This window comes from Nilaparvata lugens, chromosome 3 (genome assembly GCF_014356525.2).
Source record: "Nilaparvata lugens isolate BPH chromosome 3, ASM1435652v1, whole genome shotgun sequence".
Taxonomy (NCBI): domain Eukaryota; kingdom Metazoa; phylum Arthropoda; class Insecta; order Hemiptera; family Delphacidae; genus Nilaparvata; species Nilaparvata lugens.
Window position 1 is genome coordinate 53,815,333 of NC_052506.1, and position 21,894 is coordinate 53,837,226.

The window sequence follows — 21,894 nt, forward strand, 5'->3', positions numbered from 1 at the left end:
GATGTGACAAGTCCCAATATTGTAAAGCGGTACAATAATCGCATGGGAGATGTTGACTTGGTAGATATGCCGGTCGCTCTCCTTAGAACAAGATTCAAAACACACAGGTAGTATTTAGCTTTTTTTCCGCAACTGTTGAACACAAGTATTAATAATGGCTGGCTGTTATACAGACGAGACTGTGGTGCGAATATAAAAAAATAGTACTCAAAAGCTAGACGGATTCCGACGTTCTGGCAAAAGAACACCAACACACGTCCCACAAAATGTTGATGGTGGAAACCAGCATCACCCCATCACCCCATCATACCAATATATTATATATTATGATTGGTTAGAACGCAAACAGTACAGTGCGTCTTATCGCTTTTAGTTCCCTCCTCTCTCTCTACCTACCTCTGTCTATCTCCGAGGAGAAGAAGGGTGCTTTTCCCCGGCAGAGCTGAGTGAGACCACAGTCGTCGTTGAAACCGCATCAAGTAAGTCAATCCGCATTTTATGTATTTTCCTCGGTCCTCCGTATTTTGTAAACCCCTCTAAGTTACCCCGCGCTGTTCAATTATATTGTGATCATTTGATCAAGCCTATTGAATTGAAAATTATTGTTGGTAAAAATATCAAGATAAAAATGAATCTCAGTGAGCTCACTTATAATAACTCATCATTGAATAAAATAATAAGAATTTTTCCATCATTTGGAGGAATAAATTGAATAAAGATCAAGAAAAGATCAAATCATGAAAGTTTAAACCATAATAATTACTTAAGGTAATTAAAAATAAACCATGAATAAATAAATACAAACATACATACTTAAGCTAAAAATATATATGATCTTCCAACGAATAAAGATGAAAATAGAACCAAATTATTGTAAATTTTTATTTTTAGCTTGTTGATGACAGTTCAAGTTAATAAAAGTACGTAGAGCTTGATAACTCTACAATAAATTCAATAGTAAAGAAAATCATATCTTTTATGATAAAAACAAATTTAATTTTAAATATATCTTTAAAAATCATATTTTCAAAGAATTCTCAAAATATGATTTTTTTAAATATATAATATAGGACACATTTTTAAAATCTAGCCGAGAAATTCAGTACCATTTTCATATTATTACAGAAGGTGAAAAATACTTTACACTACTTTAACATACTTTAACACAAAATTCGTTGTGCCCGCTTTGGTCGCGCAGTTCTTAAAATTAATTATGAGATCAAACACAAGATTTACAGAGATGAACTATAATTCTCGATTGAAAATAGCATCAAAGAACACAAATTTAAATGTATCTCAATCACATTTTCAGCAAAACAGACTTTCACTTTGATAATATATTATGGTTAATGGTAATATGGATAATATATTATATTAGATATGAAGTCTGAATTTACTACTGGAATAGTAACATTATATTTGGTGGAATTCTCTCCATCATCAAGGGCAGTTTGTTTCTATTTAATTGGAATTATTGATTGTTACCAGATCTTAGCTGATTTTGAAGAAATGGGCTCTGCGACTATGGCGTGGGTACAGCAAGAAGGCTGCCACCAGAATGACCAACATTCCTCCTATGTACAGTTTGATGATTGTTGATTCCCTTGGAATGTAGCACTTAGATACTGCGTAATTGTTTGGTGAGAGCACAGCCTGCAATAAAAGTGTCACACATTTATTTTTCAAACATGATAGTATACAACAAATACGTAATAATCAATTTATTTTTAAACAATAAATACAATGATAGAAAGGCTACCACAGACATTTGTCCAAAACTGCCTCAATCCGTAATTTTAAATGGAAATATATAAGGTATTGAGTCAATGTTTTGATTCAAACATGATTTCGAGTGAGTAAAAAGTGAGATTTTAAATTCCTCTGATTGGTTACATTTATTATCTACGAGCAGGTGTAACCTGTGCTCTGCTACTCCATAACAAAAATTACATGAATAATCTTAATTGAAGTTGGAAATTCATAAAAAGCAAATCCCAAAGCTGGAATCGGACTAACAACATTCAGTTCCACAGCCTCGTATTTATTCAAGGTCAAGGTGTTTATTTAATATAGGGCTCTTCTCTACACGTGGATTGTATACAAATTAAATAGGTTCATTTTAATTATTAAAATAAAGGATTAATTACTTACTCAAAATAAGCCTTAACCGTCCTCAGTAAATTCATAATCTTGGTGCAAAAATGTCAAGTTCATCATCTGGTAGTTCATATTTGATTATGAGATTCCAAAGCTTTATGAGATTCAGTTTTTATTATTTTATAATTTTAGGACCGAAAACCCCTTTATAACTGGGCTATTATAAATATTATATCAGATTATAATAAATTAAATAGTAAACGTACCATCATGAATGAAGGATTGTCCTTATTTCTCCAACTGAAAGAAGGTATGGTAAACTCATGGGTGTCACTCTCTGTATGGTAGGTGTAGCACCCGTGATGTGTGTGCCCATCAACAACTAATCTAGGCTTCAATCCAAATAGAAGCTGAAACATATTGAAATTTCATATTAAATGAAATAGAATAGCACAGGAGCAATAGAATGCAAAGCAAGAAACATCCTAAGGTCGCTACTTCTTCAGTGAAATTCACTTCACTCTGTCAAACAGCATTGATTGAATGGGGAACGTCTGTGTTATTAATAAGGAAAGCAGATCGTTTAAAATGGATTTCACTGTAGGGAGGAAGAAATAATAAAAACAACAAGACAGCTATTGAGAAAATGTTGAATACGTGAGAACATTACTGACATTTGAATTGACAGATATTATTAAAATCAATGAAATATATTTATGCTTACGAATTCACTTGACTCCTTTGAAAGACATTCCCATCTTTCTCGAAATTTCTGCTTTTTCTCGTCCTCAGGCGCTTCATCGGGCTCATTGCAGTCAGAATCCGATTCACGATATAGTGGAAAATGCTGTCAGAGAAAATAAAATACATTAACTTTTTTCTGAAGTTTTTGTCTCAACTTGAAATGATAGTATATACCAAAAAAGTGGTTCATTAGACTATTTTTAATAAATAAATGAACTATTCAAACACCGACATGCCGTTAATTTGACTGGCAATTGAATGGACTGCATGCCGGTTTCACAAATAATATGTTAATACTTCGCAGTTCGGGATGAACGAATAAACTATTATATTAATGGAATTGAAAAAACCACATTAGAATGCAATGTTTCTAGTCAATAAACATCTAGTCAAAGTGTGTTAGGTATGCCTAAGGGCCCTATTAGCCGTGAGCGACAGAATCTCGTAAACAAAGTGCTCCACGGCTAATAAGGACGGAAGTTCAGTCGCTGCCATTGTTCTCGCTCCCTCCCGAGCATCTCTTTCATATTCTTTCTTCATGCAACTCATTGGCAGTTATCTCGTATATTATACAAATCTCGTTTTTTGCAAAGTTTATGCAATAGCTGTTGCAGATTTTCTTGACATGGAGAATGCATCGCATAATATTATATTTCCCTATGAAACTATTAAACTATGATGTTTCGTTAGAAGTTAATAATGTGGTATAACACTACTGATTAACAACAAACACCCTAGTCTTAAATGTTTATAAATCATCGATAAAGAGGAAATTAATGAAATGAATGTTGTTAAATTATTCAAAATATTCAGCACTTTTATGTCATCACTGTTTTTCAGACAAACTTGCTTACCATCCGAATGTTAAAGCCACTGGAATCGGCTTTCAAATATAATTCCAGTTGGATAGTTTGAAAAGATTCCTAAATGTAGGCCAACATAAAAATGGATTTTCTTGGATATTAAGGTGCATCACTGAATGTAATATCAATGAAATACACCAAACTACGTACAAATATGACTAATATAATACTGGTAGAAGCATATTTGTAAATTGTTAGTTTTGTAAACTGTAATAGGAGCACTAACAAAACAGTTGAAAGACCAACTACCCCAATTCATATGAAGAACTTCAGTACCATTAATTAATAAATTGTATTACCTGTGAATTGGGTTTGGGGAGATTTATTTACAAATGGGTGGATAGACAGCATTTCAGTTTTGACTAAGAATCATAATCCCATCAAGATTGTTAGCTTAAAATCAATTCTAATCAGCCACACGGTCACGTAACATTTGGCATTCTGATTCTGTGCTCAAAAGTATTGTCAGTTGTAATCCAGTCAATACAGAAGGTAGATAGAGACGATACGAGACGATTGAATCGAACGAAACGGAGTCCAGGAAACCGAAAGTCCAAGAAAGTGAGTGATATGATTTTTATTGAAATAGACAACTTTAGTATTTACTCGTGAATTACTGATAGCATTTATGTATGTTTTTTATGTAAAGATATTATGATTTAGGAAGGAAATAGGAGCAGATAGTATAATGTTTTTTTCTCAATTTCGTTATTAGATGGTTTTGAAATATACAGTTGTAATGATATCACAAGAGAATTATTAGTCCAGTCATCACTATATACATTGGTGCTTGCAATTTATATCGTAGTTCTGAATTTTTAATATATTGTTTGGAGCACTGTTGTCAGGTGTACCTGGAAATCCATATGAGATAAAGCGCTCTACCTGGTCTCAGATTGTAGAGCACAAAATTACGACCAAAGGTATTTTGAATTATACATTGAAATGGTAACAACCGGAAGATATTGTTGATAAAAAATCAAATTCATCAAAATTGAAATCTTTTCTTAAAATTTTACTCATTTTTGAAAAATAACTGAGTACTCATTGAAGGAAGATAGTTCCAAATGCTCTCATTTTATTCAGAATTGTATAATGTTAAAAAAGTGAGAGAACAGAAAATACTATGTTTTTAGGTCACTCTGTATCCAGCACAAGGAATTATGCATGAAAAAATTGGTTCTGGAATTCTCTTATATTAAAAAAATATAATATATTACCTACATTAAATATAACAAACAATCACATAAATATATCAAAAAATCAGAGCTACAATATAAATTGAAAGCACACCCCCTTTATATGCCTTTTTATATTGACTGGACTATATTATAATTATTTATTTGTGTTTTATTCGCGATTTACTCATTGATTTGAATGATTCAAACAGTGTATTTTATTTAAGAGACTCAAGTAAACTTGAATTTGAATTTTCAGTGTCAACTTTTATCATAAGGGATTTATTTTCTTATTTAAAAAATAATTTTCTTACATTAAGACCTCGCTAACTTGCGGCCGGGAAGACTGACAGTTTCCAATTTTATGTAGGGATGAGGTATTCTCACGGTACTGTATTTCCATTGGCTATGGAAAATACACTAGTATTTGGAAATAATTCATACTTGTATTCCTTTGCCCACGGAATTATGCTTTGTCCCCAAGTGGCCAGTCGTCTCGTTAAGAGAAGAATTTGCGTGGAAACTGCAGTCTCAATAAAGCCGGCAATCGAAACAAATTAAAATGTATAGGGATGTGGGTGCTTTCCCACTTGGAACATTCAGGGCCATATACTTGAATCCAGGTCCAATTTTCAGTCCAAACATTTGAAAACAGAAATGTTCTAATTTAGATTGATTACAAACCAAATTGAATAACAAAATAACACTCACTAATCACTTAGAACTGTGAAATACTGATTAACTTTGAAAATTATGATATACTCTAATTTAGAATGATATACCATGTCTTGTCAACAAATAAGATTATTTTGATCAAGTCGATTTTCGCGACAAGCGAGTTTTCCGAGGGATGAGAAAATACACTAGTATTTGGAAATAATTCATACTTGTATTTCACAACCTACTATGTTCAAAATTTGGTGAAAATCGTTAGAGCCGTTTTCGAGATCCGATGGACATAAATAACCAGATAAATATAAAAATATATACAGAAATTGCTCGCTTAATATAATAAGATGAATAAATCAGTCAAGCATGCGCAGTTAGTTTATTTCAACTTCCTTCCGCCCCCACAACGAATAACCTGTGATCTTTTTTTATAATACTTAAACTTCACACGCAGAAATTACTTGGTTGAAAGAATATGATTGAAGAAATATTGAACTTTTCTATGAAAGATACCAAATGTATTGAATGATTTGGAATGCAGGAGTCACCAATCTTTCTTACTCCTGGAAAATCAAGGATTTGTGATGTGATTAATAATTGAGGGAGTCATGATATAGTTTATTCTAGTTTATAGTTTCTAGTCTACTGTTTATCTATTTACATCTATCCTATTATATTAAGCGAGCAATTCCTGTATATATATATTTATATAGTTGGTTATTTATATGGTTATTTATGTCCAACGGATCTCGAAAACGGCTCTAACGATTTTCACGAAATTTGAAACATAGTAGGTTCATGATATAAAAATTCGATTGCACTAGGTCCCATGCCTGGGAAAACTTGCTGAACGACATTAAAAGGATAATTCATAGTTGGAAAACCAGTTGACTTTCGTCGTCTGTGAATATTAAAAAAGTGAGTGAGCGAGTGCGTCTGTGGATATTAAAAAAGTGAGTGAGCGAGTGCGTCTGTGGATATTAAAAAAGTGAGTGAGCGAGTGCGTCTGTGAAAAATCAAAATATCTCTTCCCCGAAATTCATAAGCTGACGTATAGCCAGCTGTAAAATATAAACACGACCTAAAAGATAAAGAAACCTTAAGGGTTTGAAAGGTAAAATTATTCATAATTTATCAAAAATAATAATCAATCAAAAGTTAATCATTATTTTACAGTTCTTAGTGATTAGTGAGTGTTATTTTGTTATTCAATTTGGTTTGTAGACAATCTAAATTAAAACTTTTCTGTTTTCAAATGTTTAGACTGAGGTGTATGAAGTGTATGGAACATAACCTACTTTTTGGACTATGTATAATTCATAGATAAAAATTCGGGGAAGAAACAATTTTGAGCTGTGTCTGTTAATCCTTCCCCAATCATTTTGAAGAATTGTGCTCGTTTATCAATAAATAAATAACGAGCGAAGCTCGGTGCCCCGCTATTGTTTCATTTATCTACGTAATATCAATATAGTTTTTGAATCGATTTGGGATATGTGTTCTCACCGACCAATATTGCGATATCATATAGTATAGGAGGATGTATGATAACATCTCAATATCTCAATTTCAATGGAAGTAACAGATTGAAACACACAATAATTGAGATCTTAGAACACTTACAACTTTAAAATTGATTATTGAACAGTTGTACTGTTTTTTTAGAAGTTGAGTTCTGAGTTTAAACAGATAAAATTAATCAAACTCACTTGTAATAATATCGGCCGACTATACTGCCTCAATGCCATTCCTTTCGAGCAGTTACCAATCCCCTTGGTACACTGTAGACGAGCTGTGGAAAAGAACAATATAACTATTTTTTTAAAGAGGAATAACCAACAAGCTACCGTTATCAGCAATAATTTGAAATTATTAAAAAAGAAATTTTATTATAAATTGAAATTTGTTTAGTAGCTACTTACTAACAATTCAAGAGAAGATTCTGGGAGTGCGCTTTAGGCAGACTGGTAGATTCTTATAAATAAGATATATTTTATTCATTTATATTTTAGTTTCAACTATTTTCTAATTTTGAAGTAGGTACAGTACTGCAAAAAATTGTTTTATGTAATCAAATCATTTCTTACCAAAACATAGTTTTACAAAATCAATAAAAAATTATTCTTGTATTATAATTTTAACTTGAAATTCATCTTTCGGTGTTTTGACACTTTCAAAATATAATTTCATGTTCCTAATAGTTCATTTGATTCACTTATTTATTCGATAATAACATAAAAAGGCTCACAGAGAAACTCCAGTACGAGCCTTAATTACATATTTGATAGTATAACATTACAATTGAAAAAGAAAACAAAAGAAAATAATATCACACTTCATTAATGATATTCAACAACGATTCAGTATAACTAATAAGATTAGGCGAGATTCATATTATTTGGGTTAGATTCCAGAAAGTAAGTGAAGGGGTATGGGATGAAAAATATGTATATACAAAGAAAGAAGAAACAGTTGAAAAAAAGAGAGTTGGAAGAGCTCAAAAATAATAATTTATTCATCGATTGAGCAGCATAATCTTCACAAGATTTTTTGAATGTATTGTAGCGGTCATAAAAGGGATCAAGGAATGGGTTTAGTCTATTGTACAATCTCATTGTTCTATTTAGGTAGGAATTGAAATGGTGAGCGGTTCTGACAAACGGTATTTGAAATAGCATATCAAGTCTTGGTCTATTGCATGGAACATGGAAATTTGATTAAATCTGGCACAACTATTTTATTATTTAGAGTTTCATATAACAACATTAATGCTCTAATGGATATTCTGGTTTTTGATTTTAGGCCTTCAAATGTTGACCTTAAGGTGGAGACAAAAAATGCATTCTTTCCGTGCACTCTTCTTTTAGCTGTTAAACGAATCAGAGCGCGTAATCTCATTACAATCCAGGATTTAATACACCAGTTATTTTTTCGTGATTGTGGACCACCGAATCTACATCAGGATGGACATCATCATGGGTGAGTCCCAAAATTAATCTTCACCCATATCATTAGGGGGTTATCGAACTTTTAGCGTAGCGATAGGTTTCTTTGTCATTGAAGGTATCCAAATTTCTACTAATTCTATTGTATTAGGCTAGGTATCCAGAGTAGATTTTATTACTTGTTTTTTGTAATAAACTATTAAGAATGCTTCAATCAAACAAACTTCGATACCGTGAACAAAAGCATCATTTCAAAACACGATTACCCTTTTAGAATAAGAAGTAGTTACTCTACCCGAAATTACAATGGTGGCAGTTCGGTGTAATTTGGCTGCAAGAATGCCAGATGTAGAAAACAGTAGAAATCAGTAAAAATTTGCCAATGAGTGGATTGGAAAAAAATGTCGGGTAGCAATAAGCATAAAATTAGTAAGCGTAACTTTTTAAAGCTAGCCAAGAAGGGGTGGAAGTTTTCTTGGAGGTGCTTCCAATGTATGAACATAACGATCTGTTAATGGAAGCTTCATTACTGGTGATTGACCTTGTTGGTCCACTACTCCAAGAACCTGATCATCAATTAGTTCGCTGCCTATGCAAAATTGAATAAATATGGATTGTTTAAGAGTAACGAAATATTAATTGATTATGAAATGTTATAAGAACGTATTGATATTACGATTAATTCACACTCAAACAAGATAAGTCTCGTTTTTAATTAAAAAAACGAGTTTAAACTGAAATTCTGATTCGAGGATTTGAGCTTGACACCTGTATTTGGTCTCATTCGAAAGATAATCAAAAAAGGAAGTTTTTGCGCTATGAAAATTATTTCGTACCCTAGAAAAAAATCGAGAAAAATGTGTCTGAAGTTTTCAAAAAAACTTCAAAAATCACTCTTTTTCAACTTTGACCGCTAAAAAATACTACTCAATAATCGACTTTGGCATGTTTTATACCTCAAATCAATGTGAAATTTTGTCCTCTTTTCCACGATGTCCTTAACATTCACTTAAGATCAATGGTTCTTGAGATATTGACGATTTAATGACTGGAAGTACGCCTACTTGAAAAATATCGAAAAATCGATTTATCTCGAAAACGAAGGTCGATGGGAGAAAATTTTACTGGATATTTTTTGTTGCAAATTGCATGCAGAATCTATGGTAGCCGGGGTTTACACCTTATCTGGGACACCCTGTATATTCTGTCCCAGATAAGGTGTGAACCCCGGCGACCATAGATTCTACATGCAATTTGCAACAAAAAATGTTCAGTAAAATTTTCTTCTATCGACCTTCGTTTTCGAGATATATCGATTTTTCGATATTTTTCAATTAGGCGTACTTCCAGTCATTAAATCGTCAATATCTCAAGAACCATTGATCTTAAGTGAATGTTAAGGACATCGTGGAAAAGAGGACAAAATTTCACATTGATTTGAGGTATAAAACATGCCAAAGTCGATTATTGAGTAGTATTTTTTAGCGGTCAAAGTTGAAAAAGAGTGATTTTTGAAGTTTTTTTGAAAACTTCAGACACATTTTTCTCGATTTTTTTTCCAGGGTACGAAATAATTTTTATAGCGCAAAAACTTCCTTTTTTGATTATCTTTCGAATGAGACCAAATACAGGTGTCTAGCTCAAATCCTCGAATCAGAATTTCAGTTTAAATTCGATTTTTTAATTAAAAACGAGACTTATCTTGTTTGAGTGTGAATAATTGTCTACAATTTGATAGCTTTGTGTCGAGTGATTGAGGGCGTAAAATACTTTTTCTATAGCAAATTTAGCTGAGAAATTCAATGAAACTGGTTAGAAGTTCGTATCTGCAATTGTTATTGAGATACAAGTTGAAAAAAGTTCAAAGTCGAGGAGGAGGAGTTCAAAGAAGGATTTTGTCGATGAGGGAAGCGTCTTCTGTAAAGTCTCTCCGCCTCTTTTGAGTTGTATGCACATTCTGCATATACCAATAGCATGTCTGTATACTCAATTGTGGAGAATTTCATGTTGATAACGATAATAAACACGGACACTTGATAACTTATTGAACTTGAGTAAAAAAAGACTTATCATACTAATGAACTAAAAAAAACTCAAACTACACTCGAAAACAATACTCTAACTGAAATATAAACTTGGAAACAGAAAACAACAAAACTAAAATAGTGAATTGGAAAAATCAAACACTCATGGAAAAACTAGACTTAATAACTCAGGAACACAAACGAACGAACAGGGAAAACTTGACTATTGACTGGAAAGACATCATTATCGACCGACTGGAAGCACGTTACTTTTCATACAATGACTGCGAGAATTGTCTCTATTGTTGGGTGAGCATTAGAAAAACTTTCTATTCTATCAGAGCAGCTGATTAATGAACAGATTGATTTTTCCTTCTCACTCAATTATTGAATCTCAATGGTATGAATTTAAAACAACGAACAGATGTCTTTAGGGTGCTCTTCTTGAAAATTTTCATTTTTTAACACTCTAGTTTTGTAATTTTCCTGGAAAATTTATACTCATTCGATAGTTTATAAAATGGCAAAGTTTTTTCATTATTGGAAAAATATTTTTACTGTGAAAAAAATAAAAAAAAACTGTTTGAAAAGTTTAGATTTTAACTCGACTTTGAACTTTTTTCAACTTGTATCTCAATAGCAATTGCAGATACGAACTTCTAACCAGTTTCATTGAATTTCTCAGCCAAATTTCCTGTAGAGAAAGTATTTTTAGGCCCTCAATCACTCGACACAAAGCTATCAAATTGTAGACAATTATTCACACTCAAACAAGATAAGTCTCGTTTTTAATTAAAAAATCGAATTTAAACTGAAATTCTGATTCGAGGATTTGAGCTAGACACCTGTATTTGGTCTCATTCGAAAGATAATCAAAAAAGGAAGATTGTGCGCTATAAAAATTATTTCGTACCTTGGAAAAAAAATCGAGAAAAATGTGTCTGAAGTTTTCAAAAAAACTTCAAAAATCACTCTTCTTCAACTTTGACCGCTGAAAAATACTACTCAATAATCGACTTTGGCATGTTTTATACCTCAAATCAATGTGAAATTTTGTTCTCTTTTCTACGATGTCCTTAAAATTCACTTAAGATCAATGGTTCTTGAGATATTGACGATTTAATGACTGGAAGTACGCCTACTTGAAAAATATCGAAAAATCAATATATCTCGAAAACGAAGGTCGATAGGAGAAAATTTTACTGAACATTTTTTGTTGCAAATTGCATGTAGAATCTATGATAGCCGGGGTTTACACCTTATCTGGGACACTCTGTATATAATATATATATATATATATTAGTATATGCATATTTTTTGTTTTATTTATTGCGTTCTAGAATCAATATTCATGATTGCCAACGAAATAAAGAATACTGTGAGAGATTCGATGATCAATTTAATTTATTCACAAGACATTTTATTGTCGTTAGTTGTTAAAAGTATTCAGTATAGTTCGTATTAAGGTATAGTAAATTTTAATTTCGCAATGGTCATGAAGCGAATGAAAGAGGAATAACGAGAACGTATTAAATTATGACAGCATACTCTGTTATCTATTAGTATGGGCTAGCGTAGAGTCGAAAACACTGGCGAAGTAAGGGAGAAACAGCGATAACACCCGCTTATAGACTCTAGTAGCTTGGAAAAGAACGCGATACCGTGAACAATAGCATCATTTCAAAACATGCTTACCCTTTTAGAATGAGAAGTTGCTCTATCCGATATTACAGTATCATTATTGTTATTGCAATTAATATAGGTTGAATAAAAATAATCAGCAATGCCTGAGGCACCTCCTGATTGGTTACATCCATTCCATTCAAAACAATCTGCCACTGACCTTGATTCTTTTTACCTCTCTATGTAATTCCAGAATTGGATTATATATTATTGGTTATATATTTAATTGGTTTATATTTAATGTTTTATATTGGATTTAATGTAGCATTGCACCAAGTCCATGTACTTCTGATAAGCTATATTTATTTCTGATTTTATTTACGCTCTTAAATCTATGAATTTGTCCAAGTGGTATCTGGAGAACTATTTTTAAATACTTATTTTTAGATTTAATCTTTATAATTATATTCCTTGTATACCAACTGGTTACCTAGATTTAATTATTTTTTTATTCTTTGGTACATGCAAAGTGAAGTACATGCATTTTCCATGCCAATGTCCCCCAATAGAGCAAGTAGATGTCATTAAATATCTTGGAATCTTTATTAATTCATCTCTTAAATGGAACACCCACAGAGCAACCTTGCAGAAAAATATTAATAGAGACCTATGTGAATTTTATCACTTAAGAGACCTGTGTAACACAAAAATCCTCCGCACCGTATATTTTGCTCTAATAAATTCTAAATTAGAATATGGCATTGTATGCTGGGGTGGAGCAGCGAAAGTACATTTCAGTCCACTACAAAAATTACAGAAGCACTTAATTAGAATACTTTACTCAAATCAAATTTGAGTAAACTAGCAGGAAATCGAAGTACGATTTCAAGTAAACTTCGATTTCAAAAATCGAAGAGAGCTTTCGTTTCCTTTGTTCCAATCACTGGGTATTTTCCCACTTCGGCATTTATTTGCTTTTAAAGTATTAAGAATTTTCTTTTTGCGTAGTGGTAATGATGGGTTTTTTAGACCCTGCTTTTCTGAAAGACGAAGAGAGGATTCCATCTCACGACTACCTAGAATAAACTTCAGTTTTTTTGCGAAATCATTTGTTTATCTAGGTCCAAAACTATATAAAATTATACCTAATGATGGCAGGAGGAAAACCTCTCTTACAAATTTTACGAAAACTATAAAACCTTGATTGTTTCAACAACATGATTTAGACAGTTTACTCCAAGTTTTATCTCAACATGTCAGATTGTAGTTTTAGCCCCATTGTAATCTCTTCATGAACATATTAGTGCATTATAAGTTTTCTGAATTGTATTTTGAACTGTTTCTATGCATCTGAATCTTTTAGTTTTGTTATTCGACATTCAATTTTTAACTCTAAATTTTGACTCAAGTTTCGTTCTCTGTAAACAGTATTTTTCTTATAAAATTCTGATCATTGTACCGCAATGACCGCAGATAATTGTTATTTATTTTATTTAGCAACTCTTACATCTATATTATGAAATTAATATATAGAATGAATGTAAACTGGCAGCGTCTATGAAAAATTGCTGCTAGTATAATAATTCTGAAACGATTATTGTATTTAACTGTTGTATTACTCAAAGGCAGAATAAAGTTCATTTTCATTTGCAATAATTTGATAAGCAATTGAATATTTCGCGAACTGAGTAGCGGAAGACAGGAGAAATAACGTAATGATTGATAATAGCCTTATCAGACAGTCGAAAATATAATTCTCGTATCACACAAGGCACTGTGTTAAACTCGGTTACCTGCAAGTTTTTCAATATCGCTATCAGTTTTGATAACGCAAATAGTTGAAGTATCGTCTCTTATAATCTTAATGTTACCTGTTCTGTCTATCCATAAAGACTTTAAGTTCAGTTCTTTTTTCTTTTTTTTGCCTTTACAAATAAAATAGCTCTCTCTTGACAGAGAGACTGATTAATATAAATCGGAGTATCAGACGCCAAGCCCAAGTGTCTGGTTGACAGAGTCCTCTTCACACGACGCCTCTCCATGATCTTCTCCTTCACGGCACAGTGGACAAATTTCACTATAATTCCAGGCGATGGACGGTTGTTCTTCTGCTTCAATCGATGACAAGCAACGATAATATCCTCCTTGATAGGGACATCTAGTGTCTTTCCAATCTCCATAACGATTCCGGCGACGTTCTCGTTCTGGGAGCTAAGCATACCATGTATTTCCAAAGTATTTGATCTTGAATACTGCTCCAAATCAGTCAATCTCACTAAAAGTTCTGTTACTTTTTTAGACAATGCCAACATATCCGATTTGAGAGATTCCATGATTTAATTCTGCTTTTCAATGATGAGTTGATGAGCAGATAATTGTTAAAATAATTGATAAAAGTTGATGAACCGAGAACAATTCGAGCACAACCATTTACGTCCGGATGTCTCATAAACACTCAACTCTGTTTCACCAAAACCCACGCACTGTTCATGGAAATTCTCCCTGCACTCGCTACACTGAATCTTGTTCGTAGCCTTATCCTTCGAAGACCGCACGATCAATTTGTTGCATTTATGACAATCCATTCCGACTAGACACGCTCACTTTTAGATAACGGAGCTCAATCGCTTTACGTCCACTCTCATCAGAGTCTGATAACTAACTGTATTGTATAACTTATATTTTATATCCTACAAGAAATGTCCGGAATAAGTATGTAAATTAATTTGTATGTAACATTGGGCTGATCAAAGTTTTAAATATAAAATTTTACATTTTTAAATTCTAGAATAGTAATTATGATGATGGAAAATTGATTTGTTCAAGAGAAAGATTGATGACTATGTATAGGTGTGTACAGATATACGCGCCGCGAACATGAGCAATTCACTTTTAATCAGCTGACTATATCTGTATTTTTACAGAAACGGTAATATACAGATATAAAAAGCTTGGCATCAGCTGATTAAAAGTGAATTGTTCATGTTCGCGGCGCGTATATCTGTACGCACCTTATGGTATGACTACATATGGCTATTTTACTCAATTTTCAAAGTCACTATCAATTGATTTGCCTTTGCGAACCACACACGTGGAAGACGTCTTCAAGAAGTCACCTGCTATGCACATATACCGCGAAGAAGTATATATATATATATATATATATTTATATATTTATTTATTTATTTATTTATTTATTTATACAAGTTATATTTATCATAGTAGTTATATCCAAAGACCTTAAAGATGCATAAACTCACATGCAGCGCTAGTGTTGTACTTGGAATTGAAATCGGCCATTGAGGGGGCAACCTGTAAGATTATACATACCAAATGCCTTTGTAATCTATACTAGTAGTTCTGTGAACAGTAGACCTCGCGCTCAGTAAGTTACATTGACCTGTTGTTATGTTTTCTCAAAAATCAATAAATAATTTATCAATTTAAAATGTCTAGAAAAAATCCTAAATAAACATACAGCTTTCTGCCCCATCGTACCGTGACGTGTCGTCCTGGAATGTGAGTGTGAGCGCTGTTATCAGGTCTGGCTGCAACTGTCTACAACGTTGATGGAGAGATACATTTTCAAGATGTTCGATGTTTTTGAACGGGTAGTATTTATTATGAATAGTCCACTTGACAGCTGATTTATGATGAATAATTCTGAATGTGTGTGTGTGTGTGTGTGTGTGTGTGTGTGTGTGTGTGTGTGTGTGTGTGTGTGTGTGTGTGTGTATGAGTGTATGTGCGTCTGTGTACACGATATCTCATCTCCCAATCAACGGAATGACTTGAAATGTGGAACTTAAGGTCCTTACACTATAAGGATCCGACACGAACAATTTCGATCTAATACAATTAAAGATGGCGGCTAAAATGGCGAAAATGCTGTCAAAAACAAGGGTTTTTGCGATTTTCTCGAAAACGGCTCCAACGATTTTGATCAAATTCATACCATGAAAAGTCATTGATAAGTTCTATCAACTGCCACAAGTCACATATCTGTAAAAATTTCAGGAACACCGCCCCATCTATGCAAAGTTTGATTTTAGATTCCCAATTATCAAGCATCAGATACAATCTAAACCAAAAATTTCAAGTGGAAAAGATTGAGCATAAAAATCTCTACAATTGATGTCTAGTAACATTTTCACCTAAAATTGAAAATAAGCTCGAAATTCGAGAAAATAAGATTATTCAATTGCAAACTGTTGGCAACTGTTGATTCTATTAAATCATTCACTATGAAGAGATAGCAGACTTCGTGTGTCTGCAGCGCTATTGTCCTGTCACTAGCTGGCTCAGATCTTTGAATAGTAGACTTGAGATGCGCGGGAACACTAGCGTCAGGTGATCAATTTTCATAACGACAAGGAAAGTTGTGTGAGTGCGCCACACCAGATTTTTACTCTAATATTGGCTTATGAAGGAGGGTTCTTTTTCCTTTTATATTATCCTTGAAATACAAAATTTCCAAAAACCTTGTATATACGTCGACGCGCAATTTAAAAAGGAACATACCTTTCAAATTTCATGAAAATCTATTACCGCGTTTCGCCGTAAATGCGCAACATATAAACATTCAAACATTTAAACATTAAGAGAAATGCCAAACCGTCGACTTGAATCTTAGACCTCACTTCGCTCGGTCAATTAGAGTTACAGGTTGGTTTTCCCCACACAACAACCCCCAACAAGAAGTCAAAATCCCGCAACAAAAATAAGGCGCAATCTACAACTGCGACATCAACTGTGGTGTATGCTGAAGGTGCTATGGGTAAGGAGAAGCCGATTCACAGGTGTACAATTTGTTACCGGGGGTTTTCGAATAAATCTAACATTAAGGTTCACCTGCGCACACCGGAGAGAAACCGTTCAGGTGTGAGGTATGTGGGAAGGCTTTCAGGCAGAAGGCACATCTCATCAAGCATGCACAGATACATAAGTGAATTGGTCGAGATTAGAGTGAGGTAGGGTTAAAGTGATACAGAAGTTGTACATTTCATTGAATAAATCACGGCTCTGAGATAGAGCTTGGAGATCAGAGTGAGTTAGTTCTAAGTTTTCAAATTTCTACAAATAAATCATGGTTCTAAAGAGCTCCTTTGATCCATGTTTTGAGAATATTAATCAAGAGAATTGTCTGGATTGAAGTGAGTTAATTTTAAGGTTTCAAATCTCTTTGAATATCATGGTTCTAGAAAAGGAACCTGTTTGATACATGTTTCAAGGATGAGGATTAGTGAAATTCTGAGATTAAGTTTGATGAATATATATTTCCATATTCAAAAATATGGATCACAAAAATCGGTTGAGATTAGAGTGAGTTATTAAGGTTTCATATTATATAAAAATACTAAGAAAATGTCAACTACACAAAAAAGATGAAGGTTTCAAATATCTTTGAAAAAATCATGGTTCTGAGATGAAGAGCATGTTTAATACATCCTTAGAGAATGTGGTTTTGAACAAACTGTATGGACTAAAGTGAGACTTATAAATTTTCTAAATATATTACAAAATCATGGTTATAAAAGAAGAGCCGGTTTAATATATGTTTGGGGAAAAGGTTAAAGACAATTGGTCTATATTAGAATGAGGATATAAGTTCCTGGGTAAAATTTTGTTTACTTGACAAAATTACATATTTTTTTTATTCCACTTCAAATCACATTTATCAATTATATATTTTTTAATATCTACTTGCAGTGTATTACTCAACTCATTTATTATCAACATCCTCATTCCAATTAGAACAGTAAGTTAGTTAGTACTTGGTACGGTGTCTATTTACTTGCAATACAAGAAATCCCCAATATTACTATTCAAATAATTAATGATAAATCAATCTAATAAAACTTATGAAGCCTAACAAGAAGTTTTAAAACTTCACACTAAATTCATCTACCCTAAATATTCACTCATTCAACATCATTTCTCGAGAAAAGAACATTATGAATTCATAGCACTATGAATTCATAATTCTAATTATTTGTAATTATTTATATATAATGCTGTATGTAATATAGTTCCACATCTAAGTTAGATGATCAGTTCTGTTAAAGCTAGTTCATGTTTTAATTTTAATTATTTATTGAAATTAGTTGCTAATTATTTAGGTAGTAGGCTATGTATTTTTGTATAATGATATGATCAGATTTTGTTTAATTTTGGTGTCTAGATTTTGAGGGTTTGCATGCTAAAAAAATTGTGGACTATTTTTGCTAACTTGGATACTCTCAATCAGATTAGGTTAAGACCAGATATTAGAAATAAAGAAGAATATTACAAATATATATAAATATAATATCTTATATTATATGTAAATATAATATCCAAGAGTAAATGAATAGCAAAACCCGCACATCTATATCTCGAACCTTTTCCAAGTTATTCACAATATCGGGGAACCGAGCTTCGCTCTGGAGTACAAAATCATAGAACAATTATAACAAAAGAGGAAATTATAATATATTTATAGTTTATATTTATAATGATATACTATGTTTGCTACAATATTTGTTAATATACTATGTACCATTCTACACTAATAGCAACAAGTTACTATTTTGGACTTTTTAGAGTAAACATGTAGCCCAACTTTCACAACTATATAATGAAGTTTTCACTTGAGAATTACTTCTATCTAAATCTACTAAGCAAAAAAGGACTATGAACAAACATACACTATGAACACTGAAAATGGTCATTGCTAATACTATGTCTCATCACTTTATAAACAAAAACCCAAACATGCAAAGGCTAAGAGCCCCCCCCCCCCAGCAGATGAGTGCATCTGCTAAAAAAAGTTTTGGGGTTGAAGGATTAAAAGGAAATTCAACTTTTTTGATGAATTTGGAAACATTACGAAAATAGGTTTTAATTTGAATATGATAATTTTTTATTAATTATGAATAATTTTACTAATTTGATTGTATGGTATGAAATGTTGTGGTATTTCTTCATTATTGAAAGAAAAAGATGTTGATATTGTCAATACCAACATTAAAGTTACTAAATATTAATATTTTAATTTACTAAAGTGAATTAAAGTGGTATTGACAATATCAACATCTTAATCTTTCGAATAATTTTACCTCTCAAACCCTTAAGGTTTCTTCATCTTTTAGGTCGTGTTTATATTTTACAGTTGGCTATACGTCAGCTTATGAATTTCGGGGATGAGATATTTTGATTTTCCACAGACGCACTCGCTCACTCACTTTTATTATCCACGGTCGACGAAAGTCTCAGCTGTTTTTCCAAGGATGTATTATCCTCTTAATGTCGTTCAGCGAGTTTTCCTAGGGATGAGACCTAGTGCAATCGAATTTTTATATCATATAGCTACTTTGTTCCAAATTTTGTGAGAATCGTTAGAGCCGTTTTCGAGATCCGGTGACATACGGACATATAAACAAGGATATAAAAAAACAAAGATATAAACATACAAGCATGAATTGCTTGTTTAATAGTATAGGATTTGAAGATACCATTCAATCATACATTAATGAATAGGCTAAATGAATTATGTTTGGTTGATACGCCATTTTATGGTCTTCATTTCTTTAGGGCTGCCTTTAATATAAATAAAAATATTAATCTGAGTACACTTTTAAATTATTTTGTCAGTACAAGTTTCGGCTACTAATGCTATTTTCAAGTGGCTTGTAACAAAATAATTTATAAGGGTTTATAAGATTAATATTTTTATTTATATGAATAAAAGAGAACATTAAAAATCCGACAGATCAAACATTTCTGTACAAAGTGAGTGGACGTAACTGTGTTAAATAACACTTGAAAAAGTAAAATTTGATAGTTTAAAATATTATTGGATTTGCATTTATTTCATTTTTGTAAGATTTATTAGTATTTTTAAATGTGAATTCAATAACTTAAAAACGATTTGAGATATCGATATACGGTTTTCGCCATTCATTTTCTCTTGAAATACTGTATTGAAATCATGTATCATATGAACACCCTCCCATATAAAAGAATGAAGTTGGATTTAGAATGATGGTTCTAAGATGGTGGGCCAAAATTATGATACGACAGGAAAGTAGTTTTTTTATTCAAATAGAAAATCGCCAATCAGACCTAACATCAAATTACCCTTATAAAAGAAATATTCAGCTGTTTCCATACTTCTCACCAAACCTGTATAGTTATAGTAGTTGTAGAAAAGTAGTATATAAAGTACTAGCCAACAGCACTGGCAAGAATCACAGAAGACTACCTTTGCATATAACTGTTTTCTATAGTATTTTTCTAATTCGAGAATGACACATGAAAATTTACCTATTATCTTGTTAATCTGAACTTCCGCTGGACGACAAAGGAAGCAGCCATCGCCTTCCATTGCCATGCTGTTAATCAAAATGAAATGATTGCCCTTCAGACTAATCAGTTTCACAGACGGCATGTTGAAAGCTCGAGTGAATCTATCTTGAAGATACGGTGTTATCCTGGAACAATTTATGGAACTGTCATTACAAGCACAGATGAGCAAGTGTCTTACACAATCTAAACAATATTTAGAAACATTAAATTCAGCATACATTTTGCAGGTTGAGTACACTGTGAGAAATTGCAGTCACTTCTTTATATATTCACTATTTATTTAATTGTTAATTACTTTTACAATAATACTATACAGTCACTATATAAAGAGAAGATTCAGTTCCGGCCACCAAAACTGCAAAAACAATTGCAATAATTCTGAGGATTAGTCATAAGAGAAATATTACAATATTATAAATGATACCTATTACAATAAAAGTATAGAAAAATATTATTACAGTCACTTATATACTGGACAAAATATAACACTGTTATTAGAAATGTGTGGTTGTTCAATGACGAAATTGAAACTCAAGTTTTTTGGTGAATGGAACTGATGAAAATCAACATAACGCATATATTATTTATTTCATTAAATCATCAATTTTCTTAAATTGAGAGAAGTCATTCCATCGGACTGGTGTTCGGACAAGACGATGATGATTACTGATGATATTTTAGTAAGATTCACTTCAAACTATGAATAACATCAATTCTTCCCATTCGAACAATGCTGACAGTTCCAAGTGAATCTCTTCTTCTTAACATAGTGCAATGAAAATTGAGTGTGTAATGAATAATAATAATTTACCCATAATGGAATCCAATGTCATGATTTCCTACGACACCAAATATTTTTGTTGCAGGAGGAACATGGAAGAGGCTGTGAAAGCGCTGAACATAGTAAGTGAATTCAGCATCACTGCACCACAGACCCTCATCGAATAGATCACCTACAATAAATAATTATTCTCATACATAAAACCACCAAAAAATCTATTTTAATTGCTAGAAAAGAAAAATTCTCACATCTCTGAAAAAAAATCTGTTTGAAACAGTAATTTTCATAATAAAATATTTCCTACTGAAAACTACAAGAAAGTATTCATTTTTTAGCGGAGCTCATTTTAGTTGAATCAGATTGTCTAGGCCTACATTAGTACTATTAGTTTCATGATTCTATAAAAATTTCAAAAGCTTTAATAATAATAATAATAATATTTATTACTTTTTTATTCAAATTTTCCTTACATTACATATACCTATGATAGTTAACAAATTAGAGTAATCCTGAAATAATAACATATTATATTCTATTTAGATCTCAATAATAATAACAATAATAATATAAACTTAATTGTACAAACTGTAAGAATGTTTTTAGATTTCCATAATAATTATTATC

General features: G+C 32.1%; 1 protein-coding gene across 1 annotated transcript; it reads right to left on the reverse strand.

The window, feature by feature from the left end:
- Positions 1-869: 869 nt before the first annotated feature.
- Positions 870-21,442, reverse strand: LOC111056008 (metallophosphoesterase 1; the record flags this gene model as incomplete). Its single annotated transcript, XM_039424025.1, is given in 6 exon segments — positions 870-1,653; positions 2,364-2,507; positions 2,822-2,944; positions 7,261-7,343; positions 20,448-20,614; positions 21,301-21,442. Coding segments are annotated over 6 exon segments (821 nt in total), but the record flags the coding sequence as incomplete, so codon positions are not given.
- Positions 21,443-21,894: the final 452 nt, after the last annotated feature.